Source organism: Neomonachus schauinslandi, chromosome 7 (genome assembly GCF_002201575.2).
Source record: "Neomonachus schauinslandi chromosome 7, ASM220157v2, whole genome shotgun sequence".
NCBI lineage: Eukaryota > Metazoa > Chordata > Mammalia > Carnivora > Phocidae > Neomonachus > Neomonachus schauinslandi.
In genome coordinates, this window is record NC_058409.1 from 43636273 (window position 1) to 43659606 (window position 23334).

General features: G+C 37.3%; 1 protein-coding gene across 1 annotated transcript in view; it reads left to right on the forward strand.

The window, feature by feature from the left end:
* ZSWIM6 (zinc finger SWIM-type containing 6) overlaps positions 1–23334 on the forward strand; it is a 197643-nt gene that overhangs the window by 155423 nt on the left and 18886 nt on the right. The window contains exon 6 of the mRNA XM_044916658.1: positions 18917–19096. Within this exon, the coding sequence (XP_044772593.1) occupies positions 18917–19096 (180 nt within the window). The remainder of the gene's footprint in view (positions 1–18916; positions 19097–23334) is intronic.

The following is a 23334-nucleotide window of genomic DNA, read 5'->3' on the forward strand; positions in this document are numbered from 1 at the left end:
TTTTTTTTTTTTTTTTTTTTTTTTTTTTTTTTTAAGATTTTATTTCTTTATTTGACAGAGAGAGACACAGCAAGAGAGGGAACACAAGCAGGGGGAGTGGGAGAGGGAGAAGCAAGCTTCCCGCTGAGCAGGGAGCCCGACGCGGGGCTCAATCCCAGGACCCTGGGATCATAACCTGAGCCCAAGGTAGACGCTTAACAACTGAGCCACCCAGGTGCCCCTGTTCTGTTTCTTTAAGTAGGCAGAATTAATTTCTAGTTTGGGTCAGAAGTTAACCAAAAGAGAGAATGCATATTTCTTTACTTCTGTGTAGTACTGTCCACCATCCGTCTCTTGAGTGCAGCTGCTAGGGTTTAATTATCCATTCAGTACCCATTTATGGGAAAAAGTGGAAATAAAGAGAAAAAATTTTAAATATTAGCAGAAAATGGTAGATTCTCAAGATTAAAAGAGATCTTTACAGACCATTTGATCCTATTATCTAACCAATTGGAGATTCCGAATGATAGTCGTTCTCTAAGTACAATTGGATAATTTGTAACAACACTTGGGGATCACCCCCCTTGTGTATTTTTATAAAACTTTATTCTAAATATAGACCACAGGGATTGAGTTAGGAGTTAAGATGTTTTATGACTCATTGTAGTCCATGTTAGTATCCTTATTGTATATGTAGTATTCTGGTACATTATTTGTACCAAGAATGGGTTCCAATTACTTTTTTTATGTTATCTTTATTTATAAGATGAGTCCACTGGTAGTAGATACTGTTCTCACATTAGTGGCTAGTAGGAGTATCAGAGCATTGGTATAAAGTATCCTTCTTCCTCACAACAATTTTAGAAAAGTTCTCTTCTCTTCCCATTTCCTAAGAGTTAGTATTGCACTTGCCCTCAAGAAACTGCCACCGAAGGGAAATGTGGTTGGGGGAGGGAGCCGTCTAGGGAAATGTGGTTGGGGGAGGGAGCCGTCTCCTTGCTAGATTGTGGATCTCTAGAGAGCACCATCACACTAGAGTGGTGGGAAGTGAGAGAGTGGGAATGAAGGAAGACAGGCTGGGGATAATTTCCTCTCACCATTTCTTACCCTGAAGTGGCAGCATACAAAAATTAACGGGGTCTGAGAAGCCCTCATTTAAGCCATCTGAGATTCCCAGGGGCTTCATGGGGAATCAGAGATGCCAGGAGCTAGACTGAAAGAGGTGGAAGCCAAGGGAGGACTGAAGCAGCCACTTAGGTTGTTCTCTGTGGGTGTTGTATGGAGCAAGGTGCTTTACAAATGTTTTTGTATTTGATTAAAGCTTAGATGGGTTAATGAGGGGGCAGGGGAACCCAGGAAAATGATTAATGGGTGTCTTTTAGACAGGGGGTGTTCCACAGTGCCTCATAGAGCCCCTGAGGTGGGAGGGGGAGGAAGAGAGTGTGGATGGGGGAGGCAAGACCTCTCAGTCCCAACAGAGTGACTTTCACCACTTGACACATAGGCTTTCTGTTAAGATTTCTCAAGGACAGAGGATTCTGAGATTAAAAATGCATGCTTGATTGTGACTATCTTCAATAGGCTTTTAAATAGCCGCTCTTCTTAGAGGTCTACTGAAGAATGACTTTTTTTTTTTATATAAATAATTTTCTCTTTTATTTTATGGAGAAGGCAGGCTGGTAAGTGATTTATAGCAGGTGAATTTTTGTGAGGCTGCTATAAGCTTATCTAACAATTGCCTAACATATTAGTGTTTAAAAATTCCAAATTGGAGTAAGAATAGTATGCTATCTGGTAAAATACAGGGAGGGGCCTTCTGCCATAAACTGCTTGGATGAGTTAGTGCCTGGGTTCTAAGCTATTTTCTCAGGCTCTGATCTAGAAACAAATAACCGGGAATAATGGTAGTAATTGTCTGAAAGTGGCTAACTCTTCCAACTCTCTGTGTCTCCTGTTGCAAAGATAACCTTTGACAGAGAAATCAAAATCTCTGTGAATTTGAACTATGACCAGCTATACCTTCTTGACCCTAGGTTGTGCTTCCCAGCCCCTTTCCTTTTGGGGTATCTTAGTAAATTTCAAAATTTGCATGGGCAAACCTGGAGGAGAGAGTAAAAATTCATTCATCAGGAATCAGACTTAAGTTATTAGCAACCTTGAAATGGCTTAGATTGGAAGCTGCAGTCTCTCTGTGGATGAGCATGGGCTGAGGGGGTTGGATAGGAGGACTGTAAACAAGGCACTTGGGTCAAATATAAGCTTGGAAGTGGAAGAAAATCCTGTTAGGAAGAATGCTTTCAAAATGTTGCCAAGACCACAAAAGTCTGACACCTGACATACAGACATTTAAAGATGACATTAATGTGTTCAGCAGCCTAGTCACCATACATACTGATCATACACAGAAGATGCTCTTTGCTAAATGTTAGGGTCCTAAGTAGATCAGCTAGTCTGAGAGATTTTTGTTTGTTTTGAAACCATTTAAACCACTCACTGTACTTAATGATCTTATCAGTTGCTGTCTTTTTGGTGCATTTAAACTAATTCCAGAGCCATCCTTTTCCATCTCTATATTAATGTTCATGTGATAAACTCACCCCCTTTTTCCCTTCCTGTACACTAATTAGAACACTGAAAGTGACGCATTTTTTTTAGTTAGTTTTCCTGTGCAGGTGGGAAAAAATGTGCCTGGCATATAGTTGGTGCTCAGTAAAATATTTGTGAATAAAATAATGAATGAATAACTGAAGTGTAATGTTAAATACCTATCTGGAAGCCTTAGGAAGTATTTTTGGTGTACTAAAAACAGTATTTGAAAGGCCATAATCTTCACTGTGTCCTCAGTTTTCTTTTCTTCCCCTTCTGGCTTATCCCACCTTCTCCACCCATGGTGGATATTCACGGGTGCCTGTGTATGCCTAAACGCTTGCATGCGCAGACGCGCACACACAACACATACATGAACGCACACTGAAATACAAACAGTTTAGAGTAGAGAGGGGCAATGATTCCCCCTTGCCATCAGTGCTGCAGGTAATCTATTGCATTAATCAGCCAGCCAGTGGGAAATGCATGGGGAGTGATTATACTATCATACACAATACAATCAGCATGAAGCACTTGTCAAGACCAATACATCAGAGTTTAATTCAGTAATAGAATGAATTAGAGCAAAATGAAACATTCTGTTCTCCAAGAAACTCAGCACCCATCACAGGTTCTTTCTAAACTCCATAGAAAAGTCAGTGCATTAAGAAACTGTTTTTATGAATAAAATTGCAGTTCTGATATGACCAATTACTGCAATCCCTTTTTCTGGGGATTCTTATACAACTGTGGTGTTAGAGTGTATTCATCAGTATTCCATAATCATAACCTTTGGTAAATTTGATTATTTTTTGTTAGGGCTCCTGACAGTCCTTTATCCTAAGTTGGTATTCTTCATGGTTAAGTGAAAGGCAGGTTGTTGTCCTACTGGCTCAGGGAAGCACTTATCCCTAAATATGACTGGTGGATGGTAGAGTACCTTAGCAGAACAGCAGGTCAATTAATAATAACCTGCTGTTTACAGGGCCTTATGGTAGGCACTGTCGTTAGGAGCTTATAGCCTCGTTAGGAAACAAAATGAGTAAGGGAAAAATAAAAAGCAGACCAAGACTGCCTAAGACAGCTGAAGAAATGAAGTTATATAATGTAGGACCTGTTTCAGAAAATTTTGAGGATAAATCTCATACATTTCATATTCAGAATCACTATTCTGTGTCAGTTTTATAACATATATTCAAATGTAATACACGTAACCAAGCATGCTTTTTCAAAGGGGCAAACTTTGAAAAGTTTGCCCAAAAAAGCCCACCTGGACTGTTGCAGTTTTTCCAAGCCTTGAACTGCAATATAAAGAACAGATTTATTGGGAGTCAGATGATCTTAAGTATGGATTCTGATCCTCATATTTACTAACTGTGTAGCCCTGGACAGATCCCTTATCTTAGAGAGAACCTTAGTTTCCTTATCTGTAAAATGACCATAATGTGGATTCTTATGGCCTAAAATAAGATGATTAGATAATGCATAACACTTTCTTTTTCATTCCAGTAGTCTCTTGCCTGTGTTGGGTAAGTGGACCCAGTAGGAAGCTTATAGGAGAGAGACATCGTGAAGACCTAAGGAGTCTTCAGAAATAGATTTATGTAAACTTGGACTGTTGGACGAATCATAGAACCGTTTGTGAAGACAGCTTAGTTAAGCAGCCAGTGCAGAGCCCAGGGAAAGTGCTCTTGCAGGTTACCCCAGTTCACATTCCTTCCCCTCACTAACACTGACTGCCCTTTTCGTGTATCAAAATAAGACGTCTGTCATTGTGCCTTTTTTCTCTTTCTGATTTTTTCTGTCTTTCCTCCCTCCCTCAAAAAGGAGAAGGGTGGTGAGTGGTAGAAGAGCTGGCTCTGGTCATTCCTACAGAACCAGATTCCCAGTAAGGTCAGGCTGTCTGTCTTTGGTGAATTTTGCACATTGACCTGAAAGCACTGACAAATCAAATGGAATGGGAAGACTGCGTATTAGATGAGGACCACAGATTTGCCAGAAGGGAACATTCTGGCATTAACAGGGTACCCGTTAACTGTTCTGGAATATCTGTGGTTTATTTTCTCAGTCTTTTCTCAGAGCTTGGTCAGATGATAATCAATTCTGTGCCCTTTTGCTTAGGGCTTAGTCCTGTTTGACTTAAATGATCTCAAAAGCTCTCTCTATACAGTGTACCTGAGGCGTTATTTTGAAATTTTCCGAGAAGTGTTTTAGTGAATTAGAAACTAGCATACCAAATTTAAAGTAAGGAGAATGTTTTCACCAGTTAAACTTACGCTTCAAACATGGGTGACTAACATATTAAGACTGAATTGTGCTGAGAACAATACTATAATTAGGGTCACAGTTTTTGTGTGGTCTGACCCAAGAAATTTTGTGACTGTAGTTTTGCTAGCACAACTAATTATACCAGTGATCTCCTATTTGTGACTGCAATTAGGCATTTCATGGCCTCTAAATAAGTATAATTAGTTAATTGGATCATGCATGAAATTCTAGCCTCTCATAATAGCCTCTGAGAACAAAAATAAATATGATAAATATTATGAATTGTTTCATAACTGTGGAACCCTGGGAAATACCACAAGTGATTGTTTTACTTCATCTGTTACTATTTCGTAAGAAGAAACGTGATATTAAAAAGTAGGAATTGGGCACCTGGGTGGCTCAGATGGTTGAGCGTCTGCCTTCGGCTCGGGTCGTGATCCCAGGATCCTGGGATCGAGTCCCGCATCGGGCTCTCTGCTCCTTGGGAGCCTGCTTCTCCCTCTGCCTCTCTCTCTCTCTCTCTCTGTGTCTCATGAATAAATAAATAAAATCTTAAAAAAAAAAAAAAAGTAGGAATTAAGCTATTTAACAGTCTTCATTCTCTGCCTTTGAGACAGAGGAAAAAGGGAATCACTAACTTTTCTTAGTCTCACCTTTAGAGAGGGTGGTGCTGGTTGCCCTGCTCCTCTGCCTTCTGCACCCCACTTGCCCCTGCGCCTGTGCTCTCCCCATTAGCATTAGACACACCGTTATCTTCTGGAAAATAGGGAGAAGAGCCACCTTTATCAAAAACTCCAAAGTATCTTTTATGGAAAATGTGCACCTTTTATTTTAACTACTGAGTTGATTTGCATATTAACAAAAACCTGTGAAGTAGAAGGGACTTTAAAAACAAGTGTCCCTGACTCTGGGGGTAGCACTAGAGAATGGCCAGCTGATTTAGTCAGTCACAAATCCTCATGCTCCACGCAGCAATACGCCCCGCAGGCTAAGACACACGCTCAGCCACACGCAGGTGCATTACCCTGGAAATGCTGACGCCACTCTGTTCCAGCAGACCAGACCTCAGAGTACATCGTATTTTCAGAGAGAATGGAATTCTTCCAATTTGAATAATCAGTCTTGAATTATAAGGTGAGCTTTTGATTGTTTATCTGTTGTTTTAATCTACAGGGAAATTACTTGTTTGCTATGGCTGTCGGTTTTGAAAAATGTAGTTTTCTTTGGTTTAATTAGGCTCTTTTTAGATGGACCTGTGTACCATGCTTTCTCTACATGGGAGGGACATGGTCTAAGTACATAAGAATACATGATTAAATAAAGTACAGGGTTTCTTAGCTGTGCCTTTAAGGTTTCTTCATAATTTTAGACAGTAATGTGCCCCTTCACATTATACTGCTAAAACATGAGGAATGGAATGATGATTCTGTCAAGAGACAAAAATGATTAACCTTGAAATTTATGTGTGTATAGTTGCACATACGAATCCTAACTTACAGAAGTTCTTTTTGACCACATAGATTGGCAGAGGCTAAATACCCGACTGTTGAGAATATTGGTTTTTAGGGAGCATGAGTCTGGCTCCCATCTTTAATAGCAGCACAATACCATTTTTCTCTCTGAACTTCAGTTTCCTTCTCTGTATAGCAAGTTTTCTTGAGGGTGCAATGTGATCATGTGTGTAAAGTACATAGTACAGGGTTAGTGTGAGGTGAATATTCAATAAATGGCAGCATTTACTGTCAGGTGGATAAGTAAAGATGCCATTCACTTTTAGAAGTATGTTCGCTGAGCTAGATGGAATGATTTGTACCCTAAAGACACATTTTAAAACTTTAAATGTAGACTCTAATTAGAAACCTAACTTGTGTAACCTGATATTGTTAGGATTTTCCTTGAAGGGATAAAAAATTAGCATAGAAACCAGCACTTAATATTACACTGTGTTTTGGGATACCTTTTATGCTGTTAAGTTTTCATAATGACTTTTTTGTTTTTTGCTTTATTTGCAGCTCTTCTCTTATGTTCAATGGTTTATTCGGGGTTGATTAGCTTAACTAGCAACATTCTTATACTCATTAATAAATACCTTCATTTTCCATTTTGTAATCTAGTAGATTTATAATCTTTCCCGGTAATTGGTGGTAGATAAAGATGGCCACAGATCCTTTGCTACTCTCCCACTGAGACATGGGATTTGTTCTCTCCTCTTGTATCTGGTAAATTTTTAAAAATTTTTTGACCAACAGAATATGGCAGAGTAGATGCTGGGCCAATTTTTTTTTTTTTTTTTTTTTAAAGATTTTATTTATTTATTCATGAGAGACAGAGAGAGAGAGAGAGGCAGAGGGAGAAGCAGGCTCCCAAGGAGCAGGGAGCCCGATGCGGGACTCGATCCCAGGACCCTGGGATCATGACCTGAGCCGAAGGCAGACGCTTAACCATCTGAGCCACCCAGGCGCCCCAATGCTGGGCCAATTTCTGAGCCCAAACATTAAATGACTAGCAGGTTCACTTCCTGTCTTGTAGAAGGTTCCATCTTGAGTCCCTGAGTTTCCATGTAAGGAATCTGAGGTTTCACATCCTGAAGCTGCCATGCTCTGAGAAGGCTCATGCTGTCCACATGGAGGGGCTGTGTTGAGGCAGGGGGGAAATTAGGAGGAGAGCGTTTCTGACCTACAGAATCATGAGATACAATGATACATTCTGTATTAAGCCAGTAAGTTTAGGGTAGGTTTTTACATAGTAATAGATAACCAGAATAGTGGTTATCTCTCTAATAATACTTCATGCTTTGGTTGTTTTCCTTTTTTTTTTCATGCTTTGGTGGTTTTCCAAATGCCAAATTTCTCTAGCAGTATAGGATATAACAATGTGTGAAAATGAAGTTCTGTTATTTCAGTTTTTCCCTTATGTTGGGTTAAGTCAGATGTTTGTCAGAAGTGAATGCTTATTATTAATAAACAGTGTAACATGATCTTAGCATATTCTGCAACAGGGCTTAAATTCACGACCCTGAAATCAAGACCTAAACTAGATCAAGAGTAGGACGCTCAGCTGACTGAGCCATCCGAGCATCCCTGCATCTCCATTTTTAATGATTTTTTTTTTTTACAGTAATTCTTTCTCACCTTTATATTCTCATTATACCAGATTTCACCTAGTTTGACTTCTGGGTTTTTCCTTCTCTGATAAATAAGAACTTGAGTTCAGGTAACTTAATTTTGCATTCCTATAGAAGACTGCAGAACCCTGGGCATTAAAAATAAAAAAGGGAGGCAGAGTGGATTGGATGGTAGCCAGAAGTTTCAGCAGAGATGCTAAGGACGGGGGTGCTAAAGGAACAGTGTACATAGGCTTCAGCTTTGCACTCGTTGTCCATCCTCTGGCATGAAGGTACCATGGGCAGAGAAAATGTAGGGATAGGGATGAGGTTGAGAGCCTCCTCTGTGCAAATAGTTAAGGACAAAGTTACCCAAAGCATCTCAGACCTCTAAGTGGCCCTGTGGGCCCCAGTTGGGGCCTGGGAGGCTGGAGAGAACAATGTCTACCAGAAAACAAAACACATTTAAAAGCCTATTGTTGAAACTGAGGGAAAAGGAGAGACTAAAAGATGTTTCCTGCTAAAATCACACAGCAAGTGGAAATTAATTTACAGGAACCCCTTATTACTAGCGTAAGTGTTTAATGTCACTGATATTTTGTTTATTTAATATGTTCTCTTAATTGTTTTATTTGATGAAATATAAAATACTTGTAAGGGTATTCACAGAATCACTTGCAATCTGAGCCCTCTAATCCTGTTCTAACCTTTGAGTCTCCGTGTCCTCAACGTCAAAGTCTTCTACACAGGGGTTTGCAGGGAGTGTACCCTTTGGAGCTGAGTGAACTCTGCAGTTTTCAAACACTTGAAGTCTAAACAGCCCTATGAGGTAGGTAGGAGTTATTATTCCTATGGTTTAAGTAGGGAACTGCCACCTCAGAGACACTAAATGGGCAGGCCTGGGGCCTACCTTGCCCTTTCCAGATCAGAGCTTGTTTACCAAACATTTCTTCTAGTTGGAAATGTAAAACGGTGGGTGTATGAGGTGGGGCAAAGTGGTAGTAATTTTACATCTAAATGTTTGATGGAAAGGACAGGCTTTCAGGACATGTAGAATTCATTAATTCTTGTTACTTACATTTTCTGAGATTATGGGTGCTTGTGTGCTGGCACTGTTATTGGTGAAATACAGAAGTAACCGGAAAGGTCTTTGTGATGATTTGTCTTCTGCCTCAGTGTGAATCTGCCCACATTCGCTCACTGGTCAGTTATAGGATGTGAACGGGTTTAAGACTACTGAGTGGTTTGGAACTGTTCACCTTGTGCAAAAGAGTTCTTTCTTTCATCTTTTTCTTCTTCCCAGGGGAGTTGCCTTCCTAGTTTTGGTTTACTTTGGCTTGTATGTTACAGTGCATCTTTTTGGTGAAATCACTGTGTGCAGATTAGGTGGCTTAGTGGAAAGAAGAGTAAAAGCATGCTGGATGGTGGAGAAAAGCTGGACTAGAGCTGAAATGTGCTGTGGATAATTGAGAAACTGAATGATGCACACACCAGTGATTTGATAATTGCCTTTATACACTTTGAGGCATTGAAGCTAGGAAAGCGATTTAAAAGTATTGAATTTGTTTTCATTGTAATTCATAGCAAATAATTAAGTGTCCTTTCTGAAAGAACCAATAATACTTTTATAGATGCCAGGTCCTCTGGTAGGTGCTAGAAATGCTAAGTTCTCATTGAGTTCTGTGTAGTATTTTTGGTTGAGTCTTTACAAGGGTTAATGTTTCTGATGGACAGCAGAATGTTTAATTATCAAAGAGCTTTATTTTTAAAACTACAAATGTTTCAGGCATGTGTTGGAGGAGAAGGAGATAAATGCCCAAAGTGGGACTCTGAATTAATAAAATTTGGAGAATGACTTACTCAATTTGGTTAATTTGGTTATTAAGGCTAATTACAGCTTTTGTAATGGTGACTGTTAAGATAAAAGACCATATCTATTATAGCTCTGAACTTGAATCTAACATTAAGAACATCCTTTCAGGATGAAACCTCTCTTTGGGGAGGTGAGCAATAAAATTATAGGCAAATTAATAAAAGCTTGGCTTTTGAAATTTTTTCTCATTCTGCAAAATGGAAATTTTCTAATTAGAGAAATGTAAGCATTGAAAATCTAGGATGGATTTCTTTTTTCCTCAAATCATAGAAATCATTACTTAAAGTTTCCAAGAACATTTAGGATTTTTTATAAGGGCCATAATCTATTTGTGTTTTTTTTCTCATCTTTTTTTTTTTTTCTTTCTTTCTTTCTTAGAAAGGGAGAGAGAGAGCAGAGAAAGGGGGAATCTTAAGCAGGCTCCATGCCCAGCGTGGAGCCCAATGTGGGGTTCAATCTCAGGACCCTGAAATACAGAGTTCTTATTCATAATGAACACATTGAAGATAAATCACTCATTGTGGAAAGACATTTACATCACATTATTTGTCAATATAAATTTACTTGTTGCCCTTTTACACACAACCTTGTTAATGCATTAACAACCTGATGATGAAACTACTAGTCACAGCACATCTTTCATGAAGGGCAAATTCTTGATTTTAGTTTTGTCTGATAATGTGTTCATTTAAGATTAGTAGAATTATAAGATAAAAACATCTTGGAAGAGAAACTTAAAATGTCCTTTTTTTTTAAAGATTTATTTATTTATTAGAGAGAGACACAGAGAGTGGGGGGGGGAGGGGCAGAGAGAGGGGGAGAGAGTCTTAAGCAGACTACTCGCTGAGCATGGAGCCTGATGTAGGGCTCGATCTCACAACCCTGAGCTGAAACCAAGAGTCTGACACTTAAACTAACTGTGCCACCCAGGTGCCCCTGAAATACTTCTTAATTTTTAAGCATTAGCTGTTGAATATTAGGATTTTACTTTTTAAAAAGGTAATTTGATGATTTGGAAATTTTTTTAGTTCAGTGTAGCCTCATAAATATCAATGGCAATTTTTGATCCAATATATAGCTTTTATTTAATTACTTATATGTAACTTTTTTCATGTTGTTAGGGTGTCCATCAGTCCACAACCTAAAACTGGGTAAAGTTATATCTCATTGTCCAATGGGCTTCAGTGGAAAAGGCTTTCGATTTCAGGTTCTTTAGGTACCATTTGGATTTGTCCCTTGCTTTGTTGACAGTGTGTGGTCATGTTTCATTAGAAGCTGATTTTCTGTCTGGGCATGGGAAAGGCATAGGATTAATAAGGTAGTGATTTATGCAATGTCCATTGGCTTGTTAGAGGATTCCTGCTGAAAGAATGCTAATACTTAAATCTTCGGAGTACCGGTAGACAGTATTGTTTGATACAGATATTATGTAGCAGTAGTTTGCTTTGAAATTTACATAGAGTAAAATTCTTACTATACTGTAAAATATACTGTAAATACTATGAAAATACATACACCTGTGGTCTTAGATCATCATGGAGAGCAGCCCTCCATTGCAGCATCCAGCTGGGGGCTGGGGGATGTTCAAAAATGGTACTATAGTGCTGCAGGGTTCAATAATTGGGGTTAATGCAAGATGATACAGTATGTGAGAATGATGGTATAAAAGAAGCCATAAGAAGACTTCCTAAGAATCTTTATTATGACAGGATGATTCACATTAAGAGAGCACTGCTCCTGACCATGAGGCAGCATATTTTGCATAAAGAGCAGTGGACAGGGCACCTGGGTGGCTCAGTCGGTTAAGCGTCTGCCCTTGCCTCAGGTCATGATCCCAGGGTGCTGGGATCAAGTCCCACATCAGGCTCCCTGCTCAGTGGGGAGTCTGTTTCTCCCTCCACCTCTCCCCCCTGCTTGTGATCTGTCTCACATGCTCTCTCTCTCTAATAAATAAATTTAAAAAAAAAAATCTTTAAAAAAAAAGAGCAGTGGACAAAATATAAGGATAAATTCTACCTTGAATGATATCTGAAAGAGGTTAGGCAGGAAAGGAGAGAGAGAGAAAAATGGGCAAAGAAAGAATCATGTAGTTGAAATCTGTGGTTGCACCTGTCCTCAAAGTATTTTTATGAAGTTGATTAAACCTGAAATGTACAACTTAGAACTCTTTGGACTGCAAATATATTACTTTAAATAAGTGTCTATTGTAATTATTAAGAAACACATCTGAATTTTTTGCTGTACGGTTTTGAGTTCGGACAAATGAATAGAGTCCTGTAATAATCACCACAATCAACATATGAAACAGTTTTATATCCCCTCCAAAAATTCCCTCACACTGTCACCATGTGTTATTTCCATTGCTGACTCTCAATCCCTTGCATTGGTGATCAATCCCTTTAATTTTACCTTTTCTAAAATGTCCTATAAATTAAATAATGAGAGTGTATATGTGTGTACACCCACATATCCTTCCTTTTGATTCTGGCTTCCTTCACTTAGTATAATGTATTTGAGATGTTATGTGTGTATAAGGAGTTTGTTTCTTACTACCAAGTAGTAGTCAGTTACATGAATGCATCAGTTTGTTTATCCATTCACCAATGCAATGACATTCAGGTTGTTTCTAGTCTTCTGCATTTATGAATAAAGCCGCTGTAGAGAGACCCGGGTGGCTCAGTCAGTTAAGCATCTGACTCTTGATTTCAGCTCAGGTCACGATCTCAGGATCCTGAGATCGAGCCCTGCATCAGGTTCAGTGCTGGGTGTGGAGCCTGCTTAAGATTCTCTGTCTCTCAGTGTGATGTTGAACACTAGAGGTAAGAGCAGACATCTTTGCCTTGTTTTTTTTTTTTAAAGATTTTTATTTATTTATTGAGAGAGAGAGAATGACAGAGGGACAGCATGAGAGGGTGGAGGGTCAGAGGGAGAAGCAGACTCCCTGCCGAGCAGGGAGCCCGATGCGGGACTCGATCCCGGGACTCCAGGATCATGACCTGAGCCGAAGGCAGTTGCCTAACCGACTGAGCCACCCAGGTGCCCCTTTGCCTTGTTTTGATCTCAGAAAAAACGTTCAGTCTTTTGCTATTATGATGTTAATGTAGGATTTCTTTTGCAGATGCCTTTATCAGGCTAAGTTATCTTCTGTTCCTGTTTTGCTGAGAGTTTTATTTATTATGAAGTAATGTTGAATTTTGTCAATTGCTTTTTCTTTCTTTTTTTTTTTTTTAAAGATTTGATTTATTTATTTGACAGAGAGAGGCAGTGAGAGAGGGAACACAAGCAGGGGGAGTGGGAGAGGGAGAAGCAGAGTAGGGCTCAATCCCAGGACCCTGGGACCATGACCTGAGCTGAAGGCAGATGTTTAATGACTGAGCCACCCAGGCGCCCCATCAATGGCTTTTTCTGTTGAAGAAAATTGCTTTTTCTGCATCTGTTGAAATGGTCATGTTTTTGTTTTTTTCTTAGTCTGTTAATATAGTTACTAACTCTGATTTTTAATGTCAAACCAACCTTGCTTTCCTGGGATAAACTGTACTTGGTTGTGGTGTATTTTCCTTTTTGTATATTTCTTAATTAGATTTTCTAATATTTTGTTGAGGCGTTTTACTCCTATGTTCTTGAGGGATATTGGTCTGTAATTGTATTTCCTTGTAATATCTTTGTCTGGTTTTGGTATCAGGGTGATGCTGGCCTCTTAAAATAAGTTGGAAACCATTCCCTTCTCTGTTGTCAGGAAGATATTTTATAGAATTGATATTCTTTTTAAATGTTTGGTATAATGTTCCAGGGAAGCATCTGAACCTGCATTGTTAGAGATTTTTAAATACAGATTTAATTTCTTTAATAAATTTATTACTAATTCAGGTTATTATTGCTTCCTTAGTGAACTTTGGTAATTTTTGATTTTTGAGGAATTTGTTTATTTAATCTAATTAGTAGAATTTATAGGCATAAAGTTTTCATAGAATTCCATTATGAGCCTTTTAATGCCTCTGTAGGAATTATAATATGTCCTCTTTTATTCCTGATACTGATAGTTTGTCTTTCTTTTTTTTCTGATTATAGGTTTATTGATTTCATTAATCTTTTGGTTTCATAGAATTTGGGGGGGTGGGCAGTTTTCAATTTAATTAATTTCTGGTCTGTTACTTCCTTCTGTTTGCTGGCTTTGAATTTCTCATTCTCTTTCTAGTTTCTTAAGGTGGATATTTAGATTATTGCTTTTAATCTTTTCTTCTTTTCCAGTATAAGTATTTAATACTGTACATTTCCCTCTAAACTCTTTTTAGCTATAGGTCACAAATTTTGATGTATTTTATTTGTGTTTTCATTCAGTACAGAGTATTTTCTGATTTTTCTCATCACTTCCTCTTTTAGTCATGAGTTATTTATAAGTGTTATTTAGTTCCAGATATTTGGGAATTTTCCAAATATCTTCCTGTTATTGATTTCTGGTTTAATTCTGTTACATCAGAGAATATACTTTGTATGATTTCAGTTCTTTCAAGTTTGTCAAAGCTTGTTTTATGGCCTAGAATATGAACTATCTTGGTGAATGTTCTTTGTGCATTTTTAAAAGAGTAGTATTTTTTTTTTTTCTAGTAATAGGTGGGATGTTCTGTAAATGTCAGTGAGGCTAAATTGATTGATAGTGTTTAGGTATTCATCCTTGCTAATTTTCTGTCTATTTGTTTTATTAGTTATTGAAAAAGGACTGTTAAAGTTTCTAAATATAACTGTGAATTTGTATATTTCTCCTTTAAGCTTTAAGCTAAATACTTAATGTATTTTGAAGTCTTAATGTTGGGTTTAGCTTTATCCATTTAGGATTCTCATGTGTTTTTAGAGAACTGACCCTTTTATCCTATTATGTCTCACCTTATGTGATGTATTCCTTTTTCTGAAATCTACTTTGTCTGATATTAATATGGCTGCTTCAGGTTTATTTTGGAAGTGTTTGCATAGTATATCTTTTTCTATCCTTTTTCCGTTTAATCCATCTATGTCATTATATTTAAAGTAGCTTACTTGTACATAGCATGAAGTTGAGTCTTGCTTTTTAATCTGATTTTACCATATCTTCTAATTTGTATGTTTAGACCATTTACATTTAATATAATTATTGATGTAGTTGAATTTAAGTCTACCATTTAATACTTGTTTCCTGTTTATCCTCTTTGTTTTTATTCCTTTGTTCCTTCTTCCCTGTTTTCTCTCTGTTACTTTGGATTGTTCTAACATTTTTTAGTATTTCACTTAATCTGTTGTCTTTTTTGTTTGTATCTCTTAGTATAGTTTTAATGGTTCTGGTATTATAATAAACATACCTAACCTTAACCAGTCTACTTTGAGTTGATATTTTGCCACTTTAAGTAGGATGTAGAATCTAACAATCTTATAGGTCCCTTTACTCTCCCTTCTTTATGTTACAGTTTTTATGTGTATTACATCTACATACATTTAAAATGCCACAAGGCAGTGTTCAAATTGCTGCTTTCAATAATCATATTTATTTTAAAGAACATAAAAGGACAAAAGCAGTTTGTTATATGTAGTCAGGTATTTATCATTTCTATTGCTCTTCTTTTATTCCTGTATTTCCCAGTTTCCCTCTGGTATTATTTTTCTTTAGCCTGAAGAACTTCCTTTAGCATTTCTTCTAGAGCAGGTCTCTTTGGCAGCAAATGCTTAGTTTTCCCTGATATGAGGACACCTTTATTTCACCATCATTCCTGAGCAATATTTTTGCTGGATATAGAATTTTGTGTTGACACTTCAGTTTCTTTCAACACTTTTAAGCTGTTGTTCCACTGTCCTCTGTCTTCTATGATTTCTGATGAGAAATCTCTTAATTATTTGAGTCGTTCTTCAATATACTGTGTTTTATTATTCTTTGCTTTCAAGATTTTTTCTCTAGCTTTGGTTTTCAGTGATTTGATTATGAGATGTTTGGGCTTGGCTTTCTTTGAGTTTACCTTTTTTGTGGTTGGCTGAGCTGCTTCATTCTGTAAAATTCATATATTTTTCCAAATTTGGAAGTTTTCAGTCATTGTTTCTTCCATATTTTTCCATATTTATGTCTCATCCTCTGGGACTCCAGTGACACAAATATTATACCTTTTGAAAATGTTTTCCCACTTGTCTTTAAGGTTTTCTCTGTTCTTCAGATGAGATCATTACTATCTTCATATTCACTAACTTTGCCCTTGATCCCATCCAGTGAATTTTTTATTTCAGATATCTTTTTCACTTCTAAAATGTCCATTTAGTTCTTTTTATAGTTTGTGTTTTACTCCTTTCATTAGTGTTTACCTTCATCTCATGGAGCATAGTTAAAATAGTTGCTATGAAATCTCTGATAATTCTAACATCTGGTTCTTCTTAGTCAGCATCTGTTGATTGTTTTTTCCCTTGAGAATTGATCACATTTCCCTGTTTCTTTGTAAGCCCAGTAATTTTGGATCCTGGACATTTTGAGTACTATGTTGTGAAAGTCTAGGTCTTTTTTTTTTTTTTTTTTAAGATTGTATTTATTTATTTGAGAGAGTGCAGAGTGAGAGAAAGAGCATGAGCGGGGCAGAGGGGCAAAGGGAGAGGGAGAAGCAGGCTCCCTACTGAGCAGGGAGCCCGATGTGATGTTGGGCTCAATCCCAGGACCCTGGGATCATGACCTGAGCCAAAGGCTGATGCTTAACCAATTGAGCCACCCAGGCGTCCCCTGAAAGTCTGGGTCTTATTAAAGTCCTCTGGAGCATTCTTTTGTTTTTTAAAGCATATGGTCAACAACCAGGGTAGATTCAGACCATAACTTCCGTTTCATCTTCTTAGGGTGGCAATATCCATAGTTTTCAAAGTTTTGCTCTGCTGCCTTTGGTCTTTCTGGTGCACAGGACTTAGACCTGTTGGTACATAGCATCTAGGGATCTACCTCTCCAGCTCCTGAGTGTGAGGAGGGCCCCTTTTCCCAGTTCTCTCACGATCTCGATGAGATTTCTCTTAAGTTTTTGCTGTATGTGCCCTCTACAGAGTTCCCCAAATGGAGTTAATCTTCTCTCCAAGCCAGGGCAAAAGAGGGGAAAAAAGTAACAGGAAATCAGCCTGATATGGCTTACTTAAAATTTTATTTCTCCAGTCTGCTTGCTTTTATTTTATTTATTTTGTAGAGTACTCAGGTTGCTGCTTTTTGTATTCATGGGGAGAGATAAGCTATAGTGGGTTTATTTCATTTTAACTGATCACATTTTGTTTTTAATTGGCACTTAAAAATATAGAAATGTAATTTTTAGATATCTGTGGCTTGAATAGGTTGTAGCCATTTTTATTTTCTGTTGGTAAAAGTTATATGATATTTAAAATATTAGATTCTGTAATTGAAAAAGCTTGCTAATTTTATTTATTTTAATTTTATTGAGTTTTTAATTTTAATCCCAATATAGTTAACATACAGTGTTATGTTAGTTGCAGGTGTACAATATAGTGATTCAACAATTCTATACATTACCCTGTTCATCGTTGTAAGTGTACTCTTTAATCCCTATCACCTATTTTACCCATTCCTCACCTACCTCTCCTCTGGGAACCATCAGTTTGTTCTTTATAGTTAAGAGTCTGTTTCTTGGGCGCCTGGGTGGCTCAGTTGGTTAAGCGACTGCCTTCGGCTCAGGTCATGATCCTGGAGTCCCTGGATCGAGTCCCGCATTGGGCTCCCTGCTCGGCAGGGATTCTGCTTCTCCCTCTGACCCTCCCCCCTCTCATGTGCTCTCTCTCATTCTCTCTCTCTCAAATAAATAAATAAAATCTTTAAAAAAAAAAAAGAGTCTGTTTCTTGGTTTGTCTCTTCCCCTCCTTTTTTCCTTCGTTCATTTCTTTTGTTTCTTAATTTCCACATATGAGTGAAATCATATGGGATTTGTCTTTTCTCTGACTGACTTATTTTACTTAGCATTTATACTGTCTAGTTCCATCCTTGTTGTTGGAAATGGCAAGGTTTCATTTTTTTATGGCTGAATATTATTCCATAGTGTGTGTGTGTGTGTGTGTGTACATACACACCACATCTTTATCCATGTATCTATTGATGGACACTTGGAAAACTTGCTAATTTTAAATGTGGAAGGATAGAAAGCATCTCTTTTGGACAAAACAAACTGCTCATTTCTACCTTTGTTATTCACTTGGCTAACATAGTTGATTAAAATAGACACAGATACACATACCTTTTTAAAGAAAAAGTGTTGAGAATGGGTTTGAAATACTAGAATCTGTCTTGTGTTGAAATTAGTAAAGTAAAACTTGAAGTTTTAGAACTTACGAAAAATTGTTTGAATTTTTTGATTTTGAAGAATGTAGAAAGGAATAATAAATTTTATCATTACTTAATTCAAATTATGAGTTATGCCTTCTAAATTCATTATGGCTTTTCCTTTGAAAAACAAGTGAAATTTTGATGCATGTTTAATGATTTCATTCACATAAAGACATAAATTTAGTGATTTCACTTATAATAAGATTAGTTTCTGGTTAAATCATTTACAGAAGTATGTTTAAGTGAATTTTTTAAAGATTTATTCATATATAAATATATATATTGATATATAGATATGCATACTAATTTAAAAACATAATAAAGTTTGGAAAGCTTATAAGAAGACTAGGAAACTGCGTCCATTTTATACCTTTATGATTTTATTATAAAAAGGGAAATTTAATTTTTGCATTGAAGAACAATTTAGAGTGGTTTGTTGCAGCATTCATATATAAAACCTGTTTGTAAATTAAAGTGGCAAATTGGACTGTAGGGTTGTATTCTTTATTGACGTTTTTGTCCAAAATGTCACACAAGTAAGAAGGTGATTACAGTTATCATTTGAAATACCTTTCATCTTTATGTGTAACAGGGTTTGGATATTTGGTTCAAATTCGGGCTCTGTTGTTCTTCCATTAAACTCTGTATGAGATTTATCACTTGGATTAAGGAGAGAATTGAGTTATAAAAATGGCAGACCTGAGTCCATTTTGAAAGGATTTAAAATGTACCATTATTTATTAGAATTGGAAATTTTTATAATTCTTGAAATTTACTTCCCTCTCTCCCTTTAAATTAGGTGCTCTGTGGATGTGTATAGTTTTAAACCCCCACTGCAAGTTGGAGCAGAAGGCCAGTTGGCTAAAACAGCTGAAAAAGTGGAACAGTGTTGATGTCTGTCCATGGGAAGATGGAAATCATGGCAGTGAATTACCCAACTTAACCAATGCTTTGCCTCAGGGTGCAAATGCCAACCAAGGTGAGTCCACGGTAATATTCTGCTCACTTTGTATCCACCTAATTGTGCATATATGCTTATAACAGTAACTCATAATATATGTAGGAAAATTATTTTGCCCACTAGAACTTACAGTAATTTAGGCATTCATGTTTTGAATATGAATGTATGCATTTTTAATTTTTACCTGATTCCTTTGTGTAGGTTTTTCCATACTATCAGAATACAGATAGGTATTATACTTTTATGTATTAGTATGTGTTAAAATTCCCTATTAATTATTTAATTTTGGAAATAATTTTAAAAAATCATGGAATAGGGTGGTAATATATTACCTTGTAAAACAAAATATTGACAGGCTTGAGAAACTGTGTGTTTTTATCTCTGTTGGTGCAAACCAATTCATATTGGGGTTGCTTTGTAATTTCATCATTAAAAATTGTTAGTTTTAATAATATAGCAAATAAACATTTATGACCGGGCTGGAGGGACGTGAGATTCTGTTGGCATTTGGAGTAGGAAAATTCCTTATTGTAAAGGATTGTCTAGTATACTTGTTCCCACCTGCTGTAAGCTAATAGTGCCCTCCAATCTTTGGGACAACTAAGAGATTTTTCAGACATTTCCGTATGTCCTCTTAAGGACTTGTGTCTCTCATTTCTATGCTGTTTTTTCAGCTTTTCCTTTTCTTTTTTTTTTTTTTTTTTTTTTTTTTTTAAATTTTATTTATCAGAGAGAGAGACACAGGCAGGCAGAGGGAGAAGCAGGCTCCCTGCCGAGCAAGGAGCCCGATGCGGGACTCGATCCCAGGACCCTGGGATCATGACCTGAGCTGAAGGCAGACACTTAACTGACTGAGCCACCCAGGCGTCCCCAGCTTTTCCTTTTCTGTTGGATCCACCCATTTAGATCAAGTTCCTCTCATCTTCCAAAAAACCTCAAATCCTTCCTTGGCCTCATTTTCCCTTCCAGCTATTGTACTATTTTCTTCTCTCTTTCAGAACCAAGCCCTTAAAGAAGTTAAATCTTACAAATAAAAATTTAATTCACTAATTCATGTCACTATTTTTGTGTGACTTTGTGCTCCTGCTGCCTTTTTTGGGGATCAGGGGGAGAGATGCTGTGGGGGATTTGACAGACTTTAAAGTTATGATCGATGTAAGGTGGGAGTTAAATGACCCTGGAAGGATCCAGAATCGCAATTGTCATTCTGTATGTGCTGGCCCTATATGGAGTTGGTTCTACTAGAAAGAGCTGGACATTGTGTTGAGTATGAATGTTAGCATAGTGTTTTCAGTCTCTACAAAGAGAGAAGATCAGATGTATTACTCCGTAGGGATTTGTCCAATCAAAAAGAAGTTTTAGGACTTGGAAAAGATCTGGCTTTGCTTTGTCTAGAGTTATTTGCCTTGGGATTTTAGTATTTGAAATCTGTCGTATCTTTATTGCCCATGATTATTTTGTTTAATAACTTCAAAGAAAATAAGTATATTCCGTTTTTTTTTTTCCAGAAACTTAGAATTTTCAAATTTAACAATTAAACATTTATTTTCTTTCATTGCTAGGAAAGGGCATACCTGTATCTACATAGGTAATCACATTAATCTCCTTTTAATTAACTATAGTTGGAGGTTTCTCTGTGTTTCACTTCCCACCTAGTTTTTGGGACTGCCCTCCTAACATTTTACAGTTTACTACTTTACTTTACGTTTGGTTACTTTCTCTTTGATTAAACAGAAATATTCCATGGACTTTAGAGAGCCTTTAAGAAGAGGTCCAGCCTCCAGATGAAAGTTCATTTCATGTTTGGTTTGGTCGAGGCACATGAAGTCAGAATCTAGTTTCTAAGGGCAGTGTTTCTCGCTATTGGGCCTAAAGGCACAGGGTTCCTGTTTTTAGCAGAATATCCACATCCTGTAGAGGGGCTGTCAGAAGAGACATCTGTACAGAGGGACACTGATGTTCGGCCTGCATACCTGTATTGGAATGCAGGGGAGAGTCTGCAGTAGCTAGCAAAGCCCAGCAGCCACACCATTGCAGCTGGGTAGAGTGTGCACAGGACTCAGGCCGTGGGCAGAATTGGATGTGCTGGCACACTGGAGTGAATGTGAAGGGGAATCAGGCCTTGTCTTCGCTAAGATTATTTGTTAGAATTAATTAGCAACCTTAAAATCCACATTCTTTGAAAGAGTAGGGTTTTTTTTAGTATACCAGAATGATAGCCAATTTTTTTATTTTAATTTTTTTATAAAAGAGCTATTAGTTTTCCCCTTTTTACTTTTCTGAATTTCCCAAATTTTCTTTAATCAGCATGTATTAATGTGTTATATACTTTATTTAAAACTTGTTTATAAATTTGTATATTTATCATTTTGAAAATTTCATTAGATAATCCATTTCTTTTTTCCATCTTGTTGCAAAAATAAAAAAAACTAGACATGTAAGATAAAAATGGACCATAATTTTGATACTAATCAAGTTTTATCTTTGTAGTCATTGTCTATATACACAACCTTTATTTACCATGTTATTAGAGGCTTTCTATCTTATATTTTCATTTAATTATTATTTCATTAGTATTTAGCTTTTTTTTTTCTTTTTTGTTTTCTGTTTAGAGGAGCCAGAATATTTAATCTTCTTTGTTAGAATTGGTTTTATTCGCCTTTTATAGCTAACCACTGTTAAAAGTGTGGTGTGTTCCTGTACTTTTCTCTTTGCTCATACATACAAACATGGGAAAAGTTGAGGGTTTTGTTTTTTTTTTTTTAAAATGGAATCATACTCTACAACTTAATTTTATTATTGATACCACAGTGAGCCAGATTGAGAAGTAGAACTCTGATTTTTTAATACATGCATAATACTAAGTTGCTTTTTTAAAGTCTCCTAGTTTTAAATTCTGTTTCTGTGATTTGAGCTAAATAAAAAAATCAAAATGACAGAGTCACTTAAAATGTATAAAATTTGGACTTGGGAATATTTAACCAAATGACAGAAGTCATGGAACCAATTTTCTCTTGGGTAGGAGTATCTCTACCTTGCTCAGCAAAAAGGCCTGATAGGTTCAAAGGCCCTTAAATATAGGGCCCCCTCTTCCTATTTGCAAGGTGTGCATCTGTGCACTGGGCAGGGCCGTAGCAGAGACGTCAGTATTTATGCCTCTCAAATTATGTCATCGTACATTTTGATACGTCTTGCATTCAAATATAGATGTATCTAAGTTGATCTGAAACCAAGCTGAAGTAATGTCTCACTCTAATGTTAAAGACTTCTCAGAAGCCTTTCACAACAGCTGAAATGGCTGAATTTGGAGTGTGGATATTTATGTTTTGATCTTGCCTGCCATTGCCTGGCTATGTAACCTTGGCAAGTCATGTCACTTCTCTGGGTTTTCGGTTCCATCGGCAGAATAGGGGAGTTGAACTCATTGTCCTAGATGAGTTCCCAGAGTTCTTCTCAATTTGGTTGTGTTTTGGTGTTTATGATTCCCTTTTTGTCTTTGCTTAGCCAAAGCTTTGGTTTGCTTCTTATTAAGTCTCAGTACAGTGAGGGGTGATACTAGAGCCAAGTAACATACACATACGTAAGCATAGTTTGTTACCCTGATTTTCAGTTGAGACTTGCTAAGGTTTGTGCCACAATTGAAGGTAAGTCTGGAGTGGGGACCCAAGGGGTGGGATTGCAGTTACAGAATTTGAACATGTTATCCAGAGGGACTGAATAATCCCAGGAGTTGGGATGAGAATATTCTTTATTCCCCAAACATTTCTTTTCTCCGTCAGGTCCTGAAACTTGAATCCTCTTCGGAGTGTTTGCTTCTGCTCTTTTGTGATGCCCCAGCATACACTATGCTGGGGACATCACACCAGTCATGGAACCTGCCCAGGAGTCAGGAGGCAGCCTGTAGGGGCAAGGTAAGTGCGCTGGTTTGTTTTGTAGCTATGTTGTGTGGCTTTGTGAAATGTTAAATATATGCATTTATGCCCTTTGGGATATAAAGTGGCATTTAATCATTATATCCCAAGAAGCATAATAGTTTTAATTGTGCAAAACCGCACAATATAGTTAAAAAATACAACCAAAAGCACAACCCTTCTGCATATCTTTAAAGGCTGATTGCATCTTCCTGAAAGGTTCCATGGCTGGTGTCGCATCTCTTGCATAGTGTTTGTGAGAGCTGTTGATCCCATCAGGGCAGCCCACCACAGCACCTCAGAAGTGGGGAGCAGTGAGTTTTCATGTGACTTTTGTGCCGAGTG